Below are 24367 nucleotides of genomic sequence, written 5' to 3'. Positions count from 1 at the left end.
GTCAAAAAGAAGAGCCAACAAGCTGAAATGGGGGACTGCACTCAGGTGTTGGGCCTCGAGATTGGAGTTGCAAATCAGGATGGACCATAGTAAGGCAACAGAACTGCATCACCCATGATTTACGTGGGGAGAAATGAAAACTGTGTGTGAGAGACCACGCAGCAGAGCGTCGGATGGCATCCTTGAGCTGTTGCTCCACAGAGGCCACCAAGTGGCAACTAGCCCAGATATAGAAATCATCCACATACAGAGCAGGGGTGAAAAACAGGCCTACAGAGGCCAGATGTTTGGCATGAAGGCATTTAAAGATAGTAAGAGTGGCCAAGGAAAGGCGTTGCAATGCTCAAAGGCAATCGGGGATGGTGATGGCAACGGCTGTGCTCCACCAAGAGTCTGGCGAGGGGCAAAAGGGGCCCATCAAGTGTGGAACAGCAATGCAGGCAGTGGAAATAATCATATCAGACACATCATGGACCATTTCATTAACACAACCTGACAAAGAGGTGGTAAACATGACGTGGGAAGAGTATAGAGGCCAATTGACATGATGGAAAGCAGGATAACCTGGACATATCAGGAGACAGGAAGGAAATGAATCAATTGGAAGGTCACTATCACAGAGGTCATCATTTGGCAACCAGTACAATGAAGGGAGCATTGGAGGGGAAGTGAACGAGAGATTGCAGACTGTGATTGCAGTATCCTAGTGGACCTGGATGGTAACTGCTCCCAAAGTGGTGCAAAGTAGGGGGATCCATGAATTAACATCGGAAGCCCACCAAGAGCCAATCCAGTTTCAACACAATGCACGGGACCCACAAATGGTCGGTGAGTGAGCATCAGTATAATGATATTCCTGGAGAACTACAGAAGCTATGGAGTAAAAGAAAACAAGGAATTGCTGCTCCAAAAGGCGACAGCAGTATCTTTTACAATTCCATTGAATAAACTGGTCACACAATCAGGTCACCATCAGTTACCAACGAGTACAGGGTGACTGACGTCTTTGGGGCATCACTGGTAGGCATCAAACATCAAAGGAGGGGGGACACTTCGCCAGCTGGTTAGGGAGTGTGGCACCCAGAGAAGAGCACTTGGGAACCGCAGGGAAAAGGAAGGGGGAGAGGAGAAGTGGGCGGAACTGGGATAAGGCAGAGGGAGGAAAGGGACAGGACACAATTGAGGCAAAATTAGATGTCACACACAAAGGGTGAAATGATCATATTTTCAATTACCCTCAGAGTAGGATAAATCATCATTCCTGTATCTTCTTTTCCTTCTTATAAACTGGGTAATCTGGTGAGCATGGAGAGTGATGGTCACGATAATTAACAAGCGTTGGGTTTCGTAATCCGAAGGTCGCCAGATCGAATCTCGCGCCATGCAATATTTTTTTATTATTAGTTTTTTCCAAATAAAAATTAATGAATTGCTTATGCATGTTGGTGAAGGCGGATCGCTCTCCAATTGTACCGCCTCCATTTTTCCGTTTGTTTAACAGGGTGTACCAAAGCTGTCCCGTCCGCACTGATTTCGACGATGTTATAAGTTGCACTAGGGACCGCATCTACCTTCTTTCGAAGTTAGCAGGCAACTACTCTGTTATGGGGCGGCTCGTTTCAGCCCATTCAACATCTGTCCTTCAAGTGTAACGAGCGAGTAACGGAGTTTATATTTCATACCTGCCACAGCAAGTTTGTGTTCGTGGGGTCTCTATTCTAATTCGAACGTTTGACTTACGCTATATGTATTCGTTTCTACGTCTTCCGTTAACTATACGTGGTTAACATTATGAAGACAATTAATAACATTTGTGAAATACAACTTTGTTTGCGGAAAACATAATGATGTTCGAAGTCGCCAGTTTTTCCACGACAAACGACTTTCAACAACTTATTATATGCATAATTGTTGAAACTGATTGCCGGGAATTATAAAAAACAAATACTAAAAAAAAAAGTTGCATGGAGCAAGATTCGATCCGGCGACCTTCGGATTACGAACCCGAGCACTTACCGCTGCACCACCACGCTGTAGAAAATTACTAATCGTAGAGAGTATTTCACCGCTACGGTTTCTTTTAACTGTCGATTTTCTCGACAACGGCTGAGAAGTGCATCTTGGTGCTTTGCCAAATTACACCTCTGGCCATGAGCTTTAGTTATGCGCAGTATGAATCGAATCTGAATTTCACAATTGGCGGCCTCCCCTTGTAAGCCAGCAAACCTGGCCCTCCTCCCAGAAGATAGCCAGGTAAGGGCACGCCACAGGATCATAAGAAACAGCATTAAAGGATTCTTTTCCAATTAAAGAGAAGACATAGAAGAATGGACAGATTTTTGGAGCTTAATTCTACATTTTGTATGCAAAACATGTGTTTTTATCCATTCACTCCGATCAAGAGCTCTCCCCATAGTGCCACCCAGATATAGCAAAGGCCACGTGGCATGGCGGCCATAGCCAGTGGTACTGATGGTCCAGATTGACAAACAATCACTCCTAGGCACACACAGAGAAGTGGCAGTGAAGGTACCAGAACTGTGATCCCTGTGTTGTCAGGGGGTTTAACCAAAAGGGCACACAATGAAGACGCTAAGTAAGGTGTTCTTCCCCAGATGGCTCACACTGTGGAGACAAAATTTAGAAGGGGAGGTCAAACCCCAAAAAGGAACCAAAAATGCCGAAAAGGAATGCTGATGTAAAAAAATCAGAATAAAACCATAAGAGATAGCAGAAACCAGGATGACAGCCAGGCCAGCGTAAGCAAGGACACAGAGAGGGGAAGGAGGGGACAGGGGGGAAGGAAGAAGACAGGGAGGGTGAGGCATGGAGAAGGGAATAGAGCCTGGGAAGGATATAGGTGCCACAACAGCTCGTAGCTTCACATGCACCATACACGAACTCACGAAAGAGCTAAGAGCTCCTGAGGGGGGATTGAATCTGAAATTGTAATACATCATGGTACAAAGTGAGGCTGTCAACCCTTATTTAGACTGTGTTTATAAGTTTAGCAGTGCAGAGAATTAATCCAGGTCTACCAATAAACATTTCTGAGTAAATCTGCAGAGCAACATGCAGCATTAATTTGCTTTGCACATCACACATTGGTAAGTGTGTGTGGATACTGAGAGTGGCTGAAATTGGAATGTGGCAAGTCAGCTCTGAGGATGGATGAAAGGAACATTACAACCTTTCATATATTTTAGTAGCAAAATACAATATCCACTCAGTTGGGGTTAACATTATGAATACACAACAAGAGACTCAAGAGGGGGGAAAACATAATAAATAAAATCAGTGACTATTTGGACTTACAACACCACCTAGTAGTTTTACATACGTTTCTGTGTAGTTAGCACAATTCCAAACAACAAAATTTTTCCTCTTGTATTACTGTGCTTAAAGAGCTTAACATTTACCTCTCTATCAATAGGAGAGTGGAAATCCAATGAAAATGAGTAGCTGTGTGGTCCTTTAGCACCCTGGCCATGGGCAGAAAACTGTAGTTTATTTGGTGTAAGTTTTATTTGTGGATCCTGGAAGAAAGCAAACACATACAAATGTTAACAGTGTTGCAAAATGAGAAGACGCTACAACAAATGTTAAATTGTACACATATCCATACCTTTACATCTTTTAAATCAACCTTCAGTGTCACACAATTCTCCGTTTGTGCCCAGTACACGAAAGGGCTTAAGTTATCAGTCATTATGGCAGTTATTGAAAATTCTCCAAGTCAGCACAAGCACATAATGCCAATTTCATCCAGATTTATATAAGGAAGCCTGAAAGATAGATAATCCGTTTAATTTATAAAAGCTGTGGGAGCAACAATGCAGTATGCTGTCTGTTATTTAAGAGGCATATTCAGAAAGCGAGTGTGCTGTAATAATAATGGGCTGGGCTTTTTGGTCTTCTAAGGGTTGGCAACAATGAGTTGTAGAAGAAGAGAGGAAACATCACAGGAACACACAGTTTTGTGGTGTCCAGTTGCATGACAGATGTTGGTAAGAAATCCTGCCATGTGTGCGCCACAGACTGTGATCCACTTCCTGCTCGCAGAAGGAATAGCACCCATCAAAAGGGAATTCAGTGGAGGCAGAATGAATGTTCAAGATCAACAGCTGAGCAGAAGACCTTTCATTTTGACTGATGAGTTGTTGCAAAAAATCAAGGGCACTGTTCTGGGAAACCTCTGATTGACAGTGGATGAAATTTCTGTGATTCTTCCGCAACTCTCTTATACAAGACACTCACAGAAATACTAGTATACTGAAACTGTGCACAAGATGTGTCCTAAAACAGCTGACTGAGAGCACAAGAAAAATCGGACCAACAGCACCCATGAGCTTCTTGAGTGACTTGAATTGGATTGCGAGGATTTTCTGAGCTCTACTGTGACTGGGGATGAAACAAGGGTGGCTCACTACACGCCTGAGACAAAAAGACAGTCGTCACAGTGGCATCACACCAATTCCCCCATCTGCTAAAAAATTCAAAACCACAATTTCATGCAAAAATATATATATATCATGGCCTTGGTGTTTTGGGACTGAAATGGCACCATTTTGTAAAATTTCTGCCTCTGGGGGGAGGAGGGAGACCATCAGCGCACAATGATATTGTGAGAGCCTAAAAAACACTCAAAAGGAGCATTCAAAACAAAAGGAGGGGAATGCTGATGAGAGGAATGTGCTTATTGTACCACAACGCCCATCCTCACACATTCTTAGCCACCAAGACACTCTTAGACTTATTTGGATGGGATGTTCTAAACCACCCCCGTCATTCCCCTGACTTGGGGCCTTCAGGTCATCAACTTTTCACCTCGCAGAAGGCAAACATTAGTGGAATTAAAGTTTCAACGAACAAGCAAGTGCAGAAGAGGTTCTGAAGGAGCTGGCAGGAGAGTAGTTCGAGGAGGGCATAAAGAAGCTTGTGCTACAGTTCACCATATACACTGAATGGTATGGCAATTACGTGGAAAAAAAGTTAACCTGTGTATCAACAATATTGTGGATTTTTTTCCCAAATACCTTTTCTAAAAGAATTAAAAATCTAATACACTTGCATCCTGAACATGCCTCGTGTATATATTGGTTGGTTAGTATTTGGATTATGATATTACATAACATGACTGTTAGAATGCAAGCATAAAAAAATAACTGTGTCCAGATAAAGTTGAAGATCAAGAGCAGTAACAAATACAAATAAAAATCTATAGAAAATCTATGCTGTTACCACATGAAAAATCACCAGAAGCATTACTTAACTTGTTTCCATTCACTTATGGTACCTGTTGCTATTAATAATGTGTACCCATTTCACCCTTCACTTTTATGCTTGCATTCAGTACTACTCAGTTCTGTCTTGGGTTTTGTCCTTCTGGCAGTGCTACTTCTTGTTAATAGTGAGACACAGCTACATTACGCGGAGTTGGCCAATAATGGGCCTTGTGTATGAGCTCACTGAATGCAATGGAAGACCAGCCTGATGACACTATGCTGAGCAATCACAACCACTTGGCAGTACAGTGTTGTGTCTGAGGGTTGTTGCATTACTCTGTGTTGCGTGTTGCCTGTTTTTGTTATTTCATATTTACAAGCTTCTTCAGTATTGTGAAGGTATTTTCACAGAATAAAGGACGACTGTAGTAACAAACTGAATAAACGTTAATTACATTATTACTCTGTAACAAGTTGCCAGAGACTGTGGGTCCCTTGTTCCAAAATACTCAGAAGGTACCCCTGAACAACTTGTTAAAGTTTGTTGGTGGAGTTCTGGTTCACCCTGTATATTCCCGAACAAATCAATTTTTATAAACACTATTATTTTTTTCCCCTTCAGAAACACTAAAAAGCATTTTACTGTTTCCTTTAATTCAACCAGTAAATGTTCTAAAAGTGTTACACAAAGCTTTTACGAGACTATCAGTTTCATTCAACTATAGGGTTGTGTAATTACTTCCAAGATAAAGTTTTTGGGGGCATTTTCTAAAAAAGTAGTACAGAACTCTCACTCACTCATGAGAAAATAAGATGGACACAAAATTGTAATGACTATGCAACTCCAACAACTCTTTCATAAATTTGTACAACTGTGCATATGGTGTAACATATCATGTTTGATAAAGCAATGTGTTATTCAACCCCTGCCTATCTGATGAATGACTACTTTTGTTATTACCTTATTACTTTAGAATTGCAAATGGTTGTAAAGTCTGCCGTCATTTGTGCATGTACACTAGGACAGACAGCTGCCATGCGTCCCCAAGGTGGGACGACAATGGCAGTTTTGCTATCAGTTGTCATACCTGCCAATTAGGCCGTTATTCCTTGCTATGATGTCCTGGCTCACAGAAGCATGATGTGCTATCAAATAAAGGGAGTTCCTTGACAGTGGTATTTACATCACGGAGGACATATGATGATGCATAGCCTGTCAGATTCATACAGAATTTCAGAGTGAGTTTATGTAACATCAAATCGAATGTGTGAACATTGTAACAAAAGACATGATGTAACTGTTGTCAGAAGAAATACTTTCTATTATTTGGCAGAAAGTAAGAACTGATTAAAGTTTCCAGAGTCCAGCACAAGAACAGCAGCATTGGTGAATAGATATATATTAAGAATAACTACACAGTTTGTCTGAGTAGTATTTCAAGAAGCAGCTGTTCAGTATTTGAGAGGTACAACATTCACAATCTGAATGTATACAAGTACTTATTATTTCAGGCATAGACAACAATTCATTCTGGAACCTACCGCAGGATCCAGGATGAATTCTGTGCCGAGAATCAAGATAATTTGAATAAGAAGAAAATATTAATAGAACATTCATTCAGAAGAAATTAGCAGTTGTGACATGAAATTTCATGGAAAAATAATGCTGTTGTCTGCAGCAAGCTGTCCAACAGTTATAACAGTCCAGTGAAGATGTTAAGTAATTATGTGTAAGAAGAGTTAACAGGCGTCAGAAGAATTGGTGTTTCAATGAATAACCATTAATTCAGTTGCCAACAATTACACTGCAGAAGAAGTTATTAAAGTATATGAATCGAAACTGCACATGGAACTAGAAAAGCACTATGATTGTCTCACCAGTTCCCCAAACACACCATGGCATCAAGCGACAACTGTGTCAGCCGCATGTCAACCTTCAGCAATTTTCCGGCATTGTGATCCAACTTCTGTCAGCATTGCTACAAGCCATGCTATTGAATCAAGTGTGGTGAGCTGTATTTAATCCAGGCTGATTTATAGCTTGGTTGTGGTGGTGATGGTAGTGATGCATGTGCTATTGGGCAATTAGAAGTGGATATTACAATCAAAGGTTTATTGTTTGTGTCCAATGGAATATTGTCTAAATACCACGACAATTAGTAACGGGAAAATATTAGTTGCAACCTCACTATTACTTTCACTGTAGGACAGTGAGAATCATGAACATGGAAGAGGTGTTGAAGGCTATTGCTGACTTACACACTAAACCAGATAAGTCAAGTGCCGACTTAAACTAGCTATTTATACTCGTGAAGTAATGAGTGCTATTGACAGGGGATGTCAAATTGATTCCATATTTTTAGATTTCCACAAGGCTTTCGACACCGTACCTCAAATGCATCTTCTAACCAAACTGCATGCCTATGGAATATTGCCTCAGTTGTGCGACTGGATTCGAGATTTCCTGTCAGAAAGGTCACAGTTTGTAGTATTAGATGGAAAGTCATCGAGTAAAACAGAAATAATATCCGGAATTTCTCAAGTAAGAGTTATAGGCCCTCTATTGTTACTAATCTATATTAACAGCATAGGAAAGAAACTGAATAGCCCTCTTAGATTGTTTGCAGATGATGCTCTCATTTACCATCTTGTAAGGTCATCAGATGACCCTGAGTAAAGAAAAGTGTGAAGTTATTCACATGAGTACTAAAAGAAATCTGCTAAATTTCGATTATGCAATAAGTCACACAAATCTGAAGGCTGTAAATTCAACTACATACTTAGGGATTACAATTACGAACAACCTAAATTGGAACGATCACACAGATAATGTTGTGGGTAGAGCAAACCAAAGACTGCGATTCATTGGCAGAACACTTAGAAGGTGCAACAGGTCTACAAAAGAGACTACTTACACCAGGCTTGTTCGCCCTATCCTGAAGTACTGCTGTGTGGTGTGGGATCGTCATCAGGTGTGACTGACAGATGACATCAAAAAAGTTCAAAGATAGGCAGCTCTTTTTGTATTATCACAAAATAGTGCCACAGACATAATACGGAATTGGAGTGGCAATCATTAAAACAAAGCCGTTTTTTGTTGTGACGGGATCTTCCCATGAAATTTCAATCACCAGTTTTCTCCTCCCACTGTGAAAACATTCTGTTGACACCCACCTACATAGGTAGAAATGATCATCATGGTAAAGTAAGAGAAATCAGGGCTCACAGAGAAAGATTTAAGTGCTCATTTTTCCCACGTGCCATTCGAGAGTGGAATGGTAGAGAGACAGCTTGAAGGTGGTTCACTGAAACCTCTGCACTTTATTGCGAGTAGCAGAGTAATCACATAGATGTAAATGTTAGATTATGTGTTACTAATGCAGGTAACAAATCTCAAGATGAAAAGTTTGGGTTCTCGGTCTGGTGAGCTGTTAAGCTAGAGGCAAATAAGGCTGAATTAAATGGAACATCAAAGCTCAAGATATTACATTTGAAAAAGCTTTGGATGAGCAAAGTAACAAACAATTGATGAACTTAATAACAGACTATAAATCACTAGTGCTATTTTAAAAGACAAAACAGATAACCAGGCCCTGAGACTTGTAAAGCACATCACAAAATCATGTAAAGAAAAATTAGAAATTAATAATTGAATATCTCATTTACAAGCTAGATTGTGCAATTTAGCAAAGGTTTTACATTTTGGTGTATTTTGCAATCTGATTTTGAGGTAAATCCATTAATTACAGGGTCTGTTCCGTTACATATTGAATCAAAACAAGCCTCAGACATGACTGTCAGTCTAAATATTTCAAAACATAAAATAGACTTCTGTCTTCCACTTCGTCAACTTTGAAGGAGTGCAGTTATAATTTATGTGAAATACAGATTGAACCCGATGCTGAATCAATTATTAACACACCTCCCATGGCAGATATAGTGGTAAATCTGCCTATTTAGGAAAAGCTGCTAAATTTTTATACAAGTTTCAATTGAAGAAATATAAATTATAACAGTTTTGCCCAAGGTTTAAAAATGAGAACTCGGATTTTAGCTGCCCTATGACAGGTGGTATTTACAAAAAACAACGAAGTATAATTGAATTAGTGTTTAACATTCAATAACGTAATTATAGTTTCAGGTTTAACTACATATTTATGTGTAAAGTTTACAATATGACAAATAGAAACATTAAATATTCATTGAGAGCTAAAAGAAACAAAGGTAGATTTTGAAATCGAAGGCAGACAGCCTCGTGCATATATTAAGCAAACTCAGGTATGTGGGTCGATTGCTGTATCCAGGATAATGTCTTGGGAACTCTCTTCAACATCACAGGCACACGGAAATGATAGGTGCCAGTTACCTCAGGAGAGTGGTGCCTGCAAGGCCCCGGTTATCCATTATCCCATTTCCTATCATCCTATCTTTGTTAAATTATATTTCCTTTTCCTAACCTATTTACAATGATCAAATAATGGGACACTTGTTACCATATGAAATATTAATAATTTGTGGGTATTTGATTATAACAGACACTAACAGTTTATTATGTAATATTTGATGGATGACAATTTACTGTGTAATTTTTCACAACACCTATATAACTATAAGATGAGGATATTTAGGGATTACTAAGTTCTTGTGAGTAATAAACTTGCAGTCATTTAATGTTGCTGTAAGACCAAGGAAAAGATATATTATCTAAATAAGAATATTCTTTCAAAGTTAACTGCATGAATGCTGGACATCAGCATTGTCACACTGAAGAGTGAAGGATTAGGAAAGCTGAAAGATACCCTGATACAGTAATCGAATGCCGAGCTAACATAAAGGTGAGATCCACCTGGAGTAATTAAGAGCAACAGCAGCACGATACTTTTACAATAAGCAAATTAAGCCTTAGGCACATTGAAAGGAACACAGAGGAGTATATTTAAGAGACAGTGGTATGGAAGCTCAGTAATTAAGTATGGATTCTGAACAGAGTACAAGTAAGTTATCTCAAAAGTACAGAAGCAGAGAGAAGAGTGGTTTATAATATTAAACAGGATACTGTAGCCTTATATATAAACCATGTAATGAATAGGGTAGCTATATGAAAGAAAGCAAGACCTACACAGAAAAGCAGAAGAATCAAGATATGTATAGGGATATCTTCACTGTTAAAATTGGATGGTTGTTAGGAAGTGGCCTTCTGAGGAAGGAGGTGTACATGATAGTTTTTACAGGCTTATTTCAAAATTGAAAAATATAGGAACCTACCTGAACTATTGTTCTAGTCGATATACTAGTTGAATGAATTAATACTAATGACAAGAGTGTCTGAGCTTTGTATGCTGCTCATAAGGTACTTGATAAAGAGTAATGGAGAATATGAGGTAAAGCAAAGAAGGTTGCTAGTTGTTCCAAAATTATAACTCCTCTTCCTGATGACCACTTGCCTACCAAGTCTAACTCAAATGAAGAGTATAAACTACAGGTACAACTTTTTTACTATTCCTCTTTGGGGTTAGTCCACATGTACAGAAAAATGGAAACAATATAAAAGTAGTTCACGTTCAGAACAGTTTTACAATTAAGTGATACTAAAAATATTTAAACAGACAGGCCAGAAAATGAAAGACGTAGAAAACCAAGATGGAGTGAAGAAAGGAGTTGTTACTGTAAAGAAGTGCCGAGACTGAATGAATTAATGTAAATTAAGGCCAGGTGGGTGGTGAGAACCAAGGACATGTTGTAGAACGCGGAGTTTTGAGAAACTGGTGTTGGATGGAAGAATCCAGATGGTGTGGGTGGTGAAACAGGCACCGAGGTCATAACTGTCATGTTGTAGAGTATGCTCTGCAACAGGATATTGTGTGTTGCTGGTATACACCCTCTGCCTGTGCCCATTCATCCTGAACTGATAACTGGGTGGTAGTCACAACAATGTAAAAGGGCAAACAGTGTTTACATAAAGGCTGGTATATGAAATGTGTCATTTCACAGGGGGCTCTACCTTTGAAGTACATATTTTGCCAGTTATAGGTCAGCAATAGGTGGTTGTAGGAGGGTGCACAGGGCAAGTCTTGCAGTGGGGATGGCCGCAGCAATAGAACCCATAGGATAGAGAGATGGGTGCAGAAGGAGCATAGGGTCTGACAAGGATATTGCAGAGATTAGGAGGGTGATGAAAAGCTATACTAAATGTGGTAGGCAAAATCTCAGACAGAATGGATCATATTTCAGGGCATGATTTTGAGAAGTCGTGGCCTTGTTGAAGCAGCTGATTAATACATTCAAGATAAGGATAATACTGGGTGTCAAGTGGAGTGCTTTGAAGTTGTTTTTTGGATTGATTCGCAGTACCAGGACTGGATGTGATGACCCAGGAAATCTGCTTTTGAACTAGGCTGTTGGGATAATTACATCCAGTGAAATTCACATGGTCCTATTCCAAATACCATGCCACTTTCTTTGGTATTGATTTAATCTTCACCAAAGGACAGCTACACACTTCCATCCACATTAAACCAATAAACAAACAATAGTACTTACATTTTGACAGTTGCCATCCTTTCCATGCAAAACATTCCCTCCCATACAGACCTGGCATTCGAGGCAAATTTATTTGTTCAGATGCAGACTCTTTACAGCAATACACCACCACTCTCATGCCAGCTTTCACTGGATATAATTGTCTCAACCCCCCATGAACCATGGACCTTGCCGTTGGTGGGGAGGCTTGCATGCCTCAGCAATACAGATAGCTGTACCGCAGGTGCAACCACAACGGAGGGATATCTGTTGAGAGGCCAGACAAACATGTGGTTCCTGAAGAGGGCCAGCAGCCTTTTCAGTAGTTGCAGGGGCAACAGTCTGGATGATTGACTGAACTGGCCTTGTAACACTAACCAGAACGGCCTTGCTGTGCTGGTACTGCGAACAGCTGAAAGCAAGGGGAAACTACAGCTGTAATTTTTCCCGAGGGCATGCAGCTTTACTGTATGATTAAATGATGATGCCATCCTCTTCGGTAAAATATTCTGGAGGTAAAATAGTCCCCCATTCGGATCTCCGGGCGGGGACTACTCAAGAGGACGTCGTTATCACAAGAAAGAAAACTGGCGTTCTATGGATCGGAGTGTGGAATGTCAGATCCCTTAATCGGGCAGGTAGGTTAGAAAATTTAAAAAGGGAAATTGATAGGTTAAAGTTAGATATAGTGGGAATTAGTGAAGTTCGGTGGCAGCAGGAACAAGACTTTTGGTCAGGTGAATACAGGGTTATAAATACACAATCAAATAGGGGTAATGCAGGAGTCGGTTTAATAATGAATAAAAAAATAGGAGTGCGGGTAAGCTACCACAAACAGCATAGTGAACACATTACTGTGGCCAAGATAGACACGAAGCCCACGTCTACTACGGTAGTACAAGTTTATATGCCAACTAGCGCTGCAGATGACGAAGAAATTGAAGAAATTTATGATGAAATAAAAAAAAATATTCAGATAGTGAAGGGAGACAAAAATTTAATAGTCATGGGTGACTGGAATTCGTTAGCAGGAAAAGGGAGAGAAGGAAATGAAGTAGGTGAATATGGACTGGGGCTAAGAAATGAAAGAGGAAGCCGCCTGATAGAATTTTGCACAGAGCACAACTTAATCATAGCTAACACTTGGTTCGAGAATCATAAAAGAAGGTTGTATACATGGAAGAAGCCTGGAGATACCGACAGGTATCAGATAGATTACAGAATGGTAAGACAGAGATTTAGGAACCAGGTTTTAAATTGTAAGACATTTCCAGGGGCAGATGTGGACTGACCACAATCTATTGGTTATGAACTGTAGATTAAAACTGAAGAAACTGCAAAAAGGTGGGAATTTAAGGAGATGGGACCTGGATAAACTAAAAGAACCAGAGGTTGTACAGAGATTCAGGGAGAGGATAAGGGAGCAATTGACAGGAATGGGGGAAAGAAATACAGTAGAAGAAGAATGGGTAGCTTTGAGAGATGAAGTAGTGAAGGCAGCAGAGGATCTAGTAGGTAAAAATACTAGGGCTAGTAGAAATTCTTGGGTAACAGAAGAGATACTGACTTTAATTGATGAAAGGAGAAAATACAAAAATGCAGTAAGTGAAGCAGGCAAAAAGGAATACAAACGTCTCAAAAATGAGATCGACAGGAAGTGCAAAATGGCTAAGCAGGGATGGCTAGAGGACAAATGTAAGGATGTAGAGGCTTATCTCACTAGGGGTAAGATAGATACTGCCTACAGGAAAATTAAAGAGACCTTTGGAGAAAAGAGAACCACTTGTATGAATATCAAGAGCTCAGATGGAAACCCAGTTCTAAGCAAAAGAAGGGAAAGCAGAAAGGTGGAGGGAGTATATAGAGGGTCCATACAAGGGCAATGTACTTGAGGACATTATTGTGGAAATGGAAGAGGATGTAGATGAAGAAGAAATGGGAGATAGCAATACTGCGTGAAGAATTTGACAGAGCACTGAAAGACCTGAGTCAAAACAAGGCCCCGGGAGTAGACAACATTCCATTAGAACTACTGACAGCCTTGGGAGAGCCAGTCCTGAGAAAACTCTACCATCTGGTGAGCAAAATGTACGAGACAGGCAAAATACCCTCAGACTTCAAGAAGAATATAATAATTCCAATCCCAAAGAAAGCAGGTGCTGACAGATGTGAAAATTACCGAACAATCAGTTTAATAAGTCACGGATGCAAAATACTAACGCGTATTCTCTACAGACGAATGGAAAAACTGGTAGAAGCTGACTTCGGGGAAGATCAGTTTGGATTCCGTAGAAATATTGGAACACGTGAGGCAATACTGATCTTACGACTTATCTTACAAGGAAGATTAAGAAAAGGCAAACCTACGTTTCTATCATTTGTAGATTTAGAGAAAGCTTTTGACAATGTTGACTGGAATACTCTCTTTCAAATTCTGAAGATGGCAAGGGTAAAATACAGGGAGCCAAAGGCTATTTACAATTTGTACAGAAACCAGATGGCAGTTATAAGAGTCGAGGGGTACGAAAGGGAAGCAGTGGTCGGAAAGGGAGTGAGACAGGGTTGTAGCCTATCCCCGATGTTATTCAATCTGTATATTGAGCAAGCAGTGAAGGAAACAAAAGAAAAATTCGGAGTAGGTATTAAAATCCATGGAGAAGAAATAAAAACTTTGAGGTTCGCCGATGACATTGTAATTCTATCAGAGACCGCAAAGGACTTGGAAGAGCAGTTGAACGGAATGGACAGTGTCTTGAAAGGAGGGTATAAGATGAACATCAACGAAAGCAGAACAAGGATAATGGGATGTAGTCGAATAAAGTCGGGTGATGCTGAGGGAATTAGATTAGGAAATGAGACACATAAAGTAGTAAAGGAGTTTTGCTATTTGGGGAGCAAAATAGCTGATGATGGTCGAAGTAGAGAGGGTATCAAATGTAGACTGGCAATGGCAAGGAAAGCATTTCTGAAGAAGAGGAATTTGTTAACATCAAACATGGACGATAACTAGTTTGGACAAGCAGAGAATAGAAGCTTTCGAAATGTGGTGCTACAGAAGAATGCTGAAGATTAGGTGGGTAGATCATATAACTAATGAGGAGGTATTGAATAGGATTAGGGAGAAGAGAAGTTTGTGGCACGACTTGACTAGAAGAAGGGATCGGTTGGTAGGACACGTTCTGAGGCATCAAGCGATCACCAATTTAGTACTGGAGGGCAGCGTGGAGGGTAAAAATCGTAGAGGGAGACCAAGAGATGAATACACTAAACAGATTCAGAAGGATGTAGCTTGCAGTAGGTACTGGGAGATGAAGAAGCTTGCACAGGATAGAGTAGCATGGAAAGCTGCATCAAACCAGTCTCAGGACTGAAGTCCACAACAACAACAACAACAACAACAACAACAACAACAATTGTCTCAAAAGCCTAGTTCAAAAGCAGATTTCCCAGGTCATCATATCCAATTCTGGTACTGCTGATCCCTCCAAAAAACAACTTTGGAACACACCACCTGTCACCCAGTATTATCCTCATCTTTAATATATTAATTGGCTACTTTGACAAAGCCTTGACTTCCTAAACTCATGCCCTGAATGACATCCATTCTATCTGAGATTTTGCTCACCACACCTAGAATAGCTTTTTTGCCACCCTCCCAGTCTCTGCAATATCCTTGTCAGGCCCTAGGCTCCTTCTGCTCCCTTCTCCCTACCCTATGGGTTCTACTCCTGTGACTGTCCTTACTGCAAGACTTGCCCTACACACTCTCCTACAACCACCTATTCCAGCCCTGTAACTGGCAAAACATATACTATCAAAGGAAGACCACCTGTGAAATGACACATCATATACTGCTGTTATTAAATACTGATAGCTTTCTTACATCGGTATGACTACTACCCAGTTATCAGTCAGGATGAATGAGCACAGACAGAGGGTGTATACCGGCAACACATAACATCCTGTTGCAGAGCATACTCTACAACATGACAGTCATGACCTTGGTGCCTGTTTCACCACATGCGCCATTCTTCCTCCAGGGAATAATCCACTTGTTGCAGCACGAGGACACAGGCATCCCGCTCATGCAGGACAGATTCAGGATCATCACGAGATCCTTCTATGAAAAGGTGCGACACAGCAGACACAGAATATCACCACATCAACCAAGGACAATTCCCATAGGTAAGGTTCTTTTCTTTTCTTCCCCAAAGGAACAGCATTTTGTATGCTCACACTGCTCAACATGCCAAGCAAGGAACGTTCACCAATGAAATGTCAGTGTCAGAATAGCTTATCATCAGATACAATTCACATTTTTGGAGTATCTCCAGTGGTTAAACTGTAAACAGTAGTCAGCACATTTCTGGAAAACTATAGACTTAGAAAATATTTTTCTTGATGTCACTGCCATTGGCCCTACCCCAAAAAGAGAGGCACACAAATGAAGAGACAACAACACAGCATTGATTGAAACACTTCAATATCCACAGGGAGACTTTGTAAGCTACAAACAATACGAAGTACCAAATCATGAATTGCAGCTGTGTGGGAAACCACACAAAATGACACTAAATATGGGCTCAAAACACCATTGGGAATCAAACCAGTCATCTGGCAATGGTGCAAAACTATGTTTTTGACCTATGCAGCAGTATGCACTCAAGGGTTTTCTAGGATTCTATTAGTTACTGAATTTCGCTGCAGTCATTTTCAGTCAAAATATAGAAGGAGAAAAAACATCTGACTTTAAGTATACTTTAACAGTGGGATTTCAGTCTATGGCTACAGTTTATGTGCCATCAAGAATGTGAACATTTCCTTGTTGCTGTAGTAGAGGCTAAGGCAGAAAGAAACAGGTTTCCCACACCGTAAATGATAAAAGACTAGGTAATTGACTGGTAAAATAACTCTACAGTCAAAAAGGAATTTTTCCAACTAGCCATCACTTATTCTGAACAATTTGTGTCTAATATTTCATCAAAAATACACAAATATCTAGCGAACGTAGTAGGATAATTCAGCTTCAGCTCTGCAAGCCCTTCAACTATCACTAAGTCACCAAACATTTTCTGGATGGAATTTATATATAATTGTGTTTTGAGACAATAATAGTTATTTACGAACATTTGCCTTGCAGTTGGTGTAATAACACTTCAATGGCATCCTTTCCATAGTCACTGTTTTGTGATTGTGTTAATTCACTGCAAATACAGATGTAGTGCCAACACATTCAAACAACTAATGGTTAGCCTATTTCAGAATGGTGGAAACAGGATAGCAATGGGCTTGTTAATTAACTAACTGTAACTTACAAATCATGTAGTGAGTGTCATTTCAGTTGAATAGCAGGTGGAAATATTTGTTAAGAAATTATCTGCAGAATAAGTGTAATCATCAAAAAAATGAAATCTATGTCTGCTTAGTGCTAATGAGACACAGGTGCTTCATATATTAGATTGAGCAGATTGATGGGTTCAGAATGAAATTTTCACTCTGCAGCAGAGTGTGTGCTGATATGAAACTTCCTGGCAGGCTAAAACTGTGAACCGCACCGAGACTCGAACTTTGATCCTTTGCCAACCACAGGCAAGTGCTCTACCGACTGAGCTACAAAAGCACGACTCACGACTCGTCCTCACAGCCAGTACCTCATCTCCTACCTTCCAAACATTAGAAGCTCTCCTGCAATGCTGCATAACTAGCACTACTGGATGAAAGGATCCTGCGCAGACATGGCTTTGCCACAGTGTGGGGGGTGGGGAGGGGGGGGGGGGGGGGGGGGCATTTCCAGAAAATTAAATTTTCACTGTGCAATGGAGTGAGCGCTGATGTGAAACTTCCTGGCAGATTAAAACCGTATGCTGGACCAAGACTCAAACTCGGGACCTTTTCTCTAGACGACCTGCCCACGAAAGGCAAAGGTCCTGAGTTCGAGTCTTGGTCTGGCACACAGTTTTAATCTGCCAGGAAGTTACATATCAGTGCACATTCTGCTGCAGAGTGAGAGTTTCATTCTGGAAACATCCCCCAAGCTGTGGCAAAGCGATGTCTCTGCAATATCCTTTCTTCCAGGAGTGCTAGTTCTATAGCATTGCAGGAGAGCTTCTGTGAAGTTTGGAAGGTAGGAGACGGGGTACTGATGGCATTAAGGCTGTGAGGACAGGTCGTGAGTCATGCTTGGGTAGCTCAGTTAGTAGAGCACTTGCCCGTGAAAGACAAAGGTCACGAGTTCAAGTCTTAGTCCAGCACACAGATTTAATCTACCAGGAAGTTTCAGATCGATGGGTGTGTTCACACGTTATGAGTTTTTGGTTCAGTTCTCTGCTTGTTGAGGGAAGCAGGGCATGTGTTCCTAGTCGCACCTCAGTGCAGTGTATGCTAGCTTATGGAGCAGGTTGGACTAAGTACAGCTTAATCAGAAAGGTTGCTCAATTTTTGGTTGAATACAACTCGGAAGGTGACATTAATTTAACTTTCATCACAGACCACAAACCTTTGACATCGCTTTTTCATCCGAACAAGCCTGTACCTCCATGTATAGCGCAGAAATTCATTTGCTGGTCTATTTTCCTCTCGCAGTACCGCTACGATATCTTGTATCGGTCCACTGCTAAGCACGGAAATGCCGATGCGTTGTCCCGTTTGCCTGTTGCTGAGGATTGAGCATTCGATTCCTCCAAACTTGCTTGCATGTTCATTGATTCGGAAACCAATTACGTGGTCAAATCGTTTCCGATTGATTTTCGTCATGTAGCTACAGCCACAGCTGCCGACCCTGTCCTTGCTACTGTTCTGCGTTTTGTTGCTACGCAATGGCCCTTGTCAAAGTCACGGATCGGGGATACGTTGGTTCGCCGATTTTTTGCTCACCAGGAGAGACTTTTTGTACAACATGGTGTTTTGCTGTTGCGTTCTGATAATGATCAGTCCAGGGTCGTGGTACCACGTTCGTTACAGTCCTGTGTCTTACAGCTTCTCCACCAAGGACATTGAGGTATAGTGAGAACGAACCAACTTGCTCGTCAGCACTGTACTTGGTTCGGAATCAATGCCGCGATTACGAATATGTGTTGTTCTTGCATGGTGTGTGCCGAACAACAATCAGCACCACCGCGGAAACTCTTTGCATGGCCAAAAGCCACTTCCCCTTGGCAACGCTTACACATCGATTTTGCTGGTCCATTCTGGAATGCTCGATGGTTGGTTGTGGTAGATTCATTCAGTAATTTTCCTTTTGTTGTCCAGATGTCTTCCACGACGCCATCTGCCACCATCCAAGCGTTACCTGCTATCTTTCGCATTGAAGGTCTTCCACAGACTATTGTTTCCAACAATGGCCCACAATTCATGTCCGCAGAATTTCAGTCATTCTGCAAGGCCAATGGTATTCAACATGTGATGTCCGCACCGTTTTTGCCACAGTCAAATGGTGCCGCTGAATGATTATTCAAGACTTTCAAGTCACAGATGTTGAAGTTGAAAGAGTCGCATTCTCAGGAGGACGAGTTATTGCTCTTTTTTGTCCTCTTATCGCTCTCAGCCTCGAGATGGTCGCTCGCCGGCTGAGTTGCTCCACGGTCGCCCTCATCGAACCTTGATGTCTTTGCTACATCCGCCGCATCAGGTTCCTGTGCAGCGGCAGAGACCTGCTTTTGCCCCAGGCGACGTTGTCTACTACCGCCACTACCGAGGTCCACGGTGTTGGCTCGAAGAGCGCATTCTTCGCTGCCTCGGACACGCTATGTATCTGGTTTTGGTGGCCTCTGGTGAGGTGCGCCGGCATCTCAACCAGCTGCGCCTCTGTCGTCGCACGGGATCTGCCGCTCGCCGTCTGCTTTCAGCGACGGTGCCATCCGGTCAGAGCCCTGGGGACCCATCTAATGGCTCGCCTCAGCCCCAGGTGTTACCGATGCTCCCTTCCATTTTTCCCCATGGCGATGCGCCGCCGCCACCTGTTCTCCCACCGACCCGCTCCGGATCATATGTCGTCTTCGCCAGTCGGGTGCCCCGGCCCGATGGAGGTCGATCCTTCGGCCCCTCCTGCCTCTCTGCGGGCGCATACACCGCATGTTGGCGTGCACCCTTGAGCAGGTTTTCAGGCGTTTCCTAGCTCCCCGCAGTCCGAATGGCAGGGTGCGGGTGGCACAGCCTCGCCTGTTGTTAGGTTCCCCACCTCGTCGCATACGTCAACATGGGGTCCTCCCCACGGCGGGCGGAAGCCTTATGCCACAACCGTACGCCGATTTGTGGGGGAGGAATGTGGTGTCACCGCCAGACACCACACTTGCTAGGTGGTAGCCTTTACATCGGCCGCGGTCCGTTAGTATACGTTGGACCCGCGTGTCGCCACTATCAGTGATTGCAGACCGAGCGCCGCCACACGGCAGGTCTAGAGAGACTTCCTAGCACTCGCCCCAGTTGTACAGCCGACTTTGCTAGCGATGGTTCACTGACTAAATACGCTCTCATTTGCCAAGACGATAGTTTAGCATAGCCTTCAGCTACGTTATTTGCTACGACCTAGCAAGGCGCCATGTTCAGTTACTATTGGCAGGGTGCGGGTGGCACAGCCTCGCCCGCCGTGGGGAGGACACCATGTTGACGTATGCGACGAGGTGGGGAGCCTAACATATTGTGAATCACGTTCCATCAAGAGCGACGTTCACCATTGATGGATTAAAGTTAAGTATTCCACCAGCTACGTCCGTTTTTCTCAATTCTAATTTCCTTGTCCTCTTCCAGACCTCACGCCAGCCTGCGTTAGCTAAAACGCGTGCATTTTGGCCTCCTCTAGTAACACGGTGTTGGCTCTCCTGCCAACCACAACAATGACAATGCAAGACCGCACCATACTCTAGCAGTGTCTCAGTATCTTCAATGATGCAACATCAACTAATGCTCTGGCCAGCACATTCTCCAGGTATGAATGCAACTGAGCACCTGTTGAAAGTGGCCTTTAGACAGCATCCGAATCCACCTGACAATCTTCATGACCTCAATGAAGCTGCCGATGAGGAGTGGGACCTAATACCCAAAGATAAATTTGATCATCTCATCCAGAGCATGCCCAAGTGGAAGAACTCATCAGTATGTGGGAAGGACATACTCAATGCTAAAGACAGAATCATCACAAAATTAAGGTTTTTACCTTTTTTTAAGATGTGCACTTAGGAGAGAGCCTCTTTTGCTTTGTAATGATTTTTTGTAACAAACCAATGTTTTATAAAGATTTTTTGTAATGAACCAAAATTGACCTTGTTTTCAGAAGGAATTATTTTTATTTTATCAATAAGATATTGTACAAGCCAAAATAGGTGTACTGTAAGAATTCACTATAATAAACTCTATGATATTCCAAACTTTTGTTGAGGTGTGTATTCTGACAGCAAGTAAAAACAAACCAATTCAAAGTCCCAAGTGAGTAATGTCTTCCTAGTTCGTGCTGATACAAGCACATTTGTGTTAAGTTACCTTATGTATTATTAAAAGAGACTTTGGTTGTAAGGTTTTCGTGCTAAACAGTATTTCTTCTGTATAAGTACAGTACATATTTTATCACTGCTTTCCATTATTTTATTGAATAGAACAATAAACATCAAAGAAAGTAATCAACAGTTTATTTACTCGTATCTAAAACAGTCTGAAAATCTCAGGTAGTTTATTGAGTCCATGTCCGAACAGTTTTGTTTCTGAACTCAGCAGAATGAATTACTGTGCAGTAGCAACATATGATGCAGTTGTGTAGGTTATTTTCCTTACACTGCTGCTGAAAGGTGTCTTAGTTGTTGGCAACAAATACCAGCTGCGACAGATGCCCTTGGGGTGGGGTTTGTAATTTGCAACACCCTTTTTGTGTCACCAGATGCAAAATATTATGTTTAGACTGCTCTTTGCTCAAGTACAGGGTGTTTCAAAATGAACAAACTGGTTTTAAGGTGTTGTAGCATTTATTATGTTCAACTTACAATTGTAAATAATACACCAAATGAAAGAGCAACTCAAACAGTTTTGCTTGTATACCTGTGCACAATGGAAAGAGTATGGAATGACAACGAGTGACTGAAAAACGTGGTGAACGAATGCGAATCTTTCACGCTTAGCCCCAAGAAATATCCCCGCGGAAAGTTTATGAGTCTTTCTTTTTTGGTGAATCAACTGTAGCTGATGTTTCTTATCTTGATGAGCTACAGCTATGGCCCATGCTTCAATGGGAAGAACCTGAACAACACATCTTTATTTGGGAGCAAGATGGTGCGCCGCTTCAATGGCTTAACTCAGAATGCGACTGGTTAAACGACGTTGTATCCGACCAGTGGATTGAGTACAAGAGGTCGGTTGACGCAGCATTTTATGCATGACCTCCATGTTCACACATGATATGACACAATCATGTGTATGTGCCTCCTATACCAGCTGATCTATCCGACTTTAGAAACAGTGTTAATGCAACAGTTACTCCTGACACATTAATCAAGGTTTCGGAACAACTCACCTATCGACTCAATGTGTGATCAGCGTTCACACTGAATAATTGTAAGAAAAACTGTTTGTGTTTCTCTTTCATTTGGTGTATTATTTATAATTGTAAGCTGAATGTAATACGTGCTACAAAGCCTTAAAACCCATATAATAATTATGAAACACCCTGTATATGTCTTCTGTTATGGCTCAGTCATTAGTTTTCTCTTAAGAAGTTAACATGAAGACATCATAACTCATCACCATTAACAGTACTGCATAAGAATTCTCAATTAGTGAAATGAGGACATTTAAGCAAAAAATGCAGTAATAGTCAGACCTTTGACTGTTGTTGCTTTGAATTTGAGCCTGAGGTACTCCTATTCCCACCTTCTGAACCTTGCCTATCGAATGCAAATGATGCACAATGCACAAGTCATCACAGTTCATCACATATGCGTGTTATCGGGACTTCCTGAATGTGTAATATTGTTCATGGCAGAACGATCTTCCTTGAAACAAGAAAATCCTTTGCTGGTGTGTTCTACCAAAAAGCACTCGCCCCACACACAAAACAAAGGTTCCGAGCTGCCTTCACCTACCTAATATTAGACCTTTTTTCACTTGAGGCTATTTTACAACTCTTGAAAGATGTTCAAATGTTTCAAGCACGCAAAATCCGATGCATAGCTGCAAGTAAACACTAGAACTTCAAATAAGAAACACTCACAGAGCTGCACCATGTTCATCCAATCAGCTGATGCTTAATGTTAAGCAGTGGGTGGCGTATGGCCGGTATCTGGTGGCCACTGTAGAGCGATGCAACTCTAGAATGTAAACTGTTCTGATCTTGATGCAGCCACAAGGTGTTCAGTGGAATTGTTTCTGGATGCTTTTGCTATTACTGGTGGGTTAGAAAATGAAACAAATTACTTTTGAATTTCTAGCAGACTGATAAGTTTAGTAGACCTCCAAAATACAATTTAAAAAAATAATGGATCCAGTGGACTCAAACTTTTGACTTTATATCTACATTGCACAACTTCGGTACTAAAACATGAACAGATACAACACTGTAACAGCTCATGAAGAATGACAGCACTTTCATACATTCTGCATCCTACAGTGTTGCTAGATTCGCACTTAGAATTCTGAGGGACAGCCAGTTTTATTATCAACTTTATGTGGATGACTCTTGATTTAGACAGCAATGGCTGATGGGTGTCTCAGACCATACACTGGGACGGATGGTCGCTGCTTGTCTCCAAGGCGGGGTGATGATGGCAGTTTTGCTATGCACTGCAGTACCTGCTGCTTGGCAGTTATTCTGTGCTACAACATCCCAGCTCGAAGAAGTGGGGTGAGCCACCAAATAAAGGGGGCTTCTCGACAATGGTGCTGACACCACAGAGGACATACGATGATTCATACAGAACCGTCATTAGTACTGACAGATTGAGTTTGCATAACATCAGATCAAACATAAAAACATTCATTGTACATGAGGTGGTCTCTTATACCATCAATTGTAATACAAGACAATGTAACTGTTGCCAGAAGAATTACTTTCTCTTATTTAGCAGAAAGTGATAACTGATTAAAACTTCCAGATTCTGGCACAAGAACAGCTGCAGTGGTGACAGCAATGATGTTCACGATCTCAACATATACACATTATTTCAGACATAGGGAACACTTCATGCATTACAAAATCACCTTTCAGGGGTATACAATTCACTTAGGTTGTACATGCGTTTTTTTTCCCTTTCATTGAATCCACACCAATTGGTTCTCTATATATAAAATTTAACTATTTTTTAAATTACATTTGCCTGACTTAATAGTAAAGACAAAAGGTGTCTTTTATAATACCTCATTCAAATTAATTTCACACTCTACACAGATCCATCTCATTCACATTATGACACAATGATAATAAAACAAAACTATGTTAATAAATTACATTCTATTCAAAATTAATGAAATCAAGATACATGAGCAATAATAGGTCACATGGTCCAACCATAATAGTAACTACCCAATTAGCTGCTAAAGCACATTTGTTTGGTGGTCCTCGAAGCTGAGGTAGCCATTCAAATCATAGTAGTGAAAGAAATGTTTGTCACCAGTACTGATGGGAGAGAAGACATGAAGTTTCTGAT

At 41.4% G+C, this 24367-nt stretch overlaps 1 protein-coding gene across 6 annotated transcripts in view; it reads right to left on the bottom strand.

The window, feature by feature from the left end:
* Positions 1–24367, bottom strand: part of LOC124621895 (very-long-chain (3R)-3-hydroxyacyl-CoA dehydratase) — a 182654-nt gene that overhangs the window by 126665 nt on the left and 31622 nt on the right. For 4 of the 6 annotated variants that reach the window (XM_047147370.1, XM_047147377.1, XM_047147375.1 and 1 more), the window contains exons 2-3: positions 3626–3785; positions 3420–3536 (exon numbers count right to left, since the gene is read on the bottom strand). In XM_047147370.1, the coding sequence (XP_047003326.1) occupies positions 3420–3536; positions 3626–3709 (201 nt within the window). In that variant the 5' untranslated portion in view covers positions 3710–3785. Of the gene's footprint in view, positions 1–3419; positions 3537–3625; positions 3786–22935; positions 23110–24367 lie in introns of all 6 variants that reach the window. The other 2 variants (XM_047147371.1, XM_047147374.1) reach the window with 1 other exon arrangement.

Source organism: Schistocerca americana, chromosome 7 (genome assembly GCF_021461395.2).
Source record: "Schistocerca americana isolate TAMUIC-IGC-003095 chromosome 7, iqSchAmer2.1, whole genome shotgun sequence".
Taxonomy (NCBI): domain Eukaryota; kingdom Metazoa; phylum Arthropoda; class Insecta; order Orthoptera; family Acrididae; genus Schistocerca; species Schistocerca americana.
Note: the sequence above shows the minus strand (reverse complement) of the source record. Positions and strands in the feature narration are given on the sequence as shown.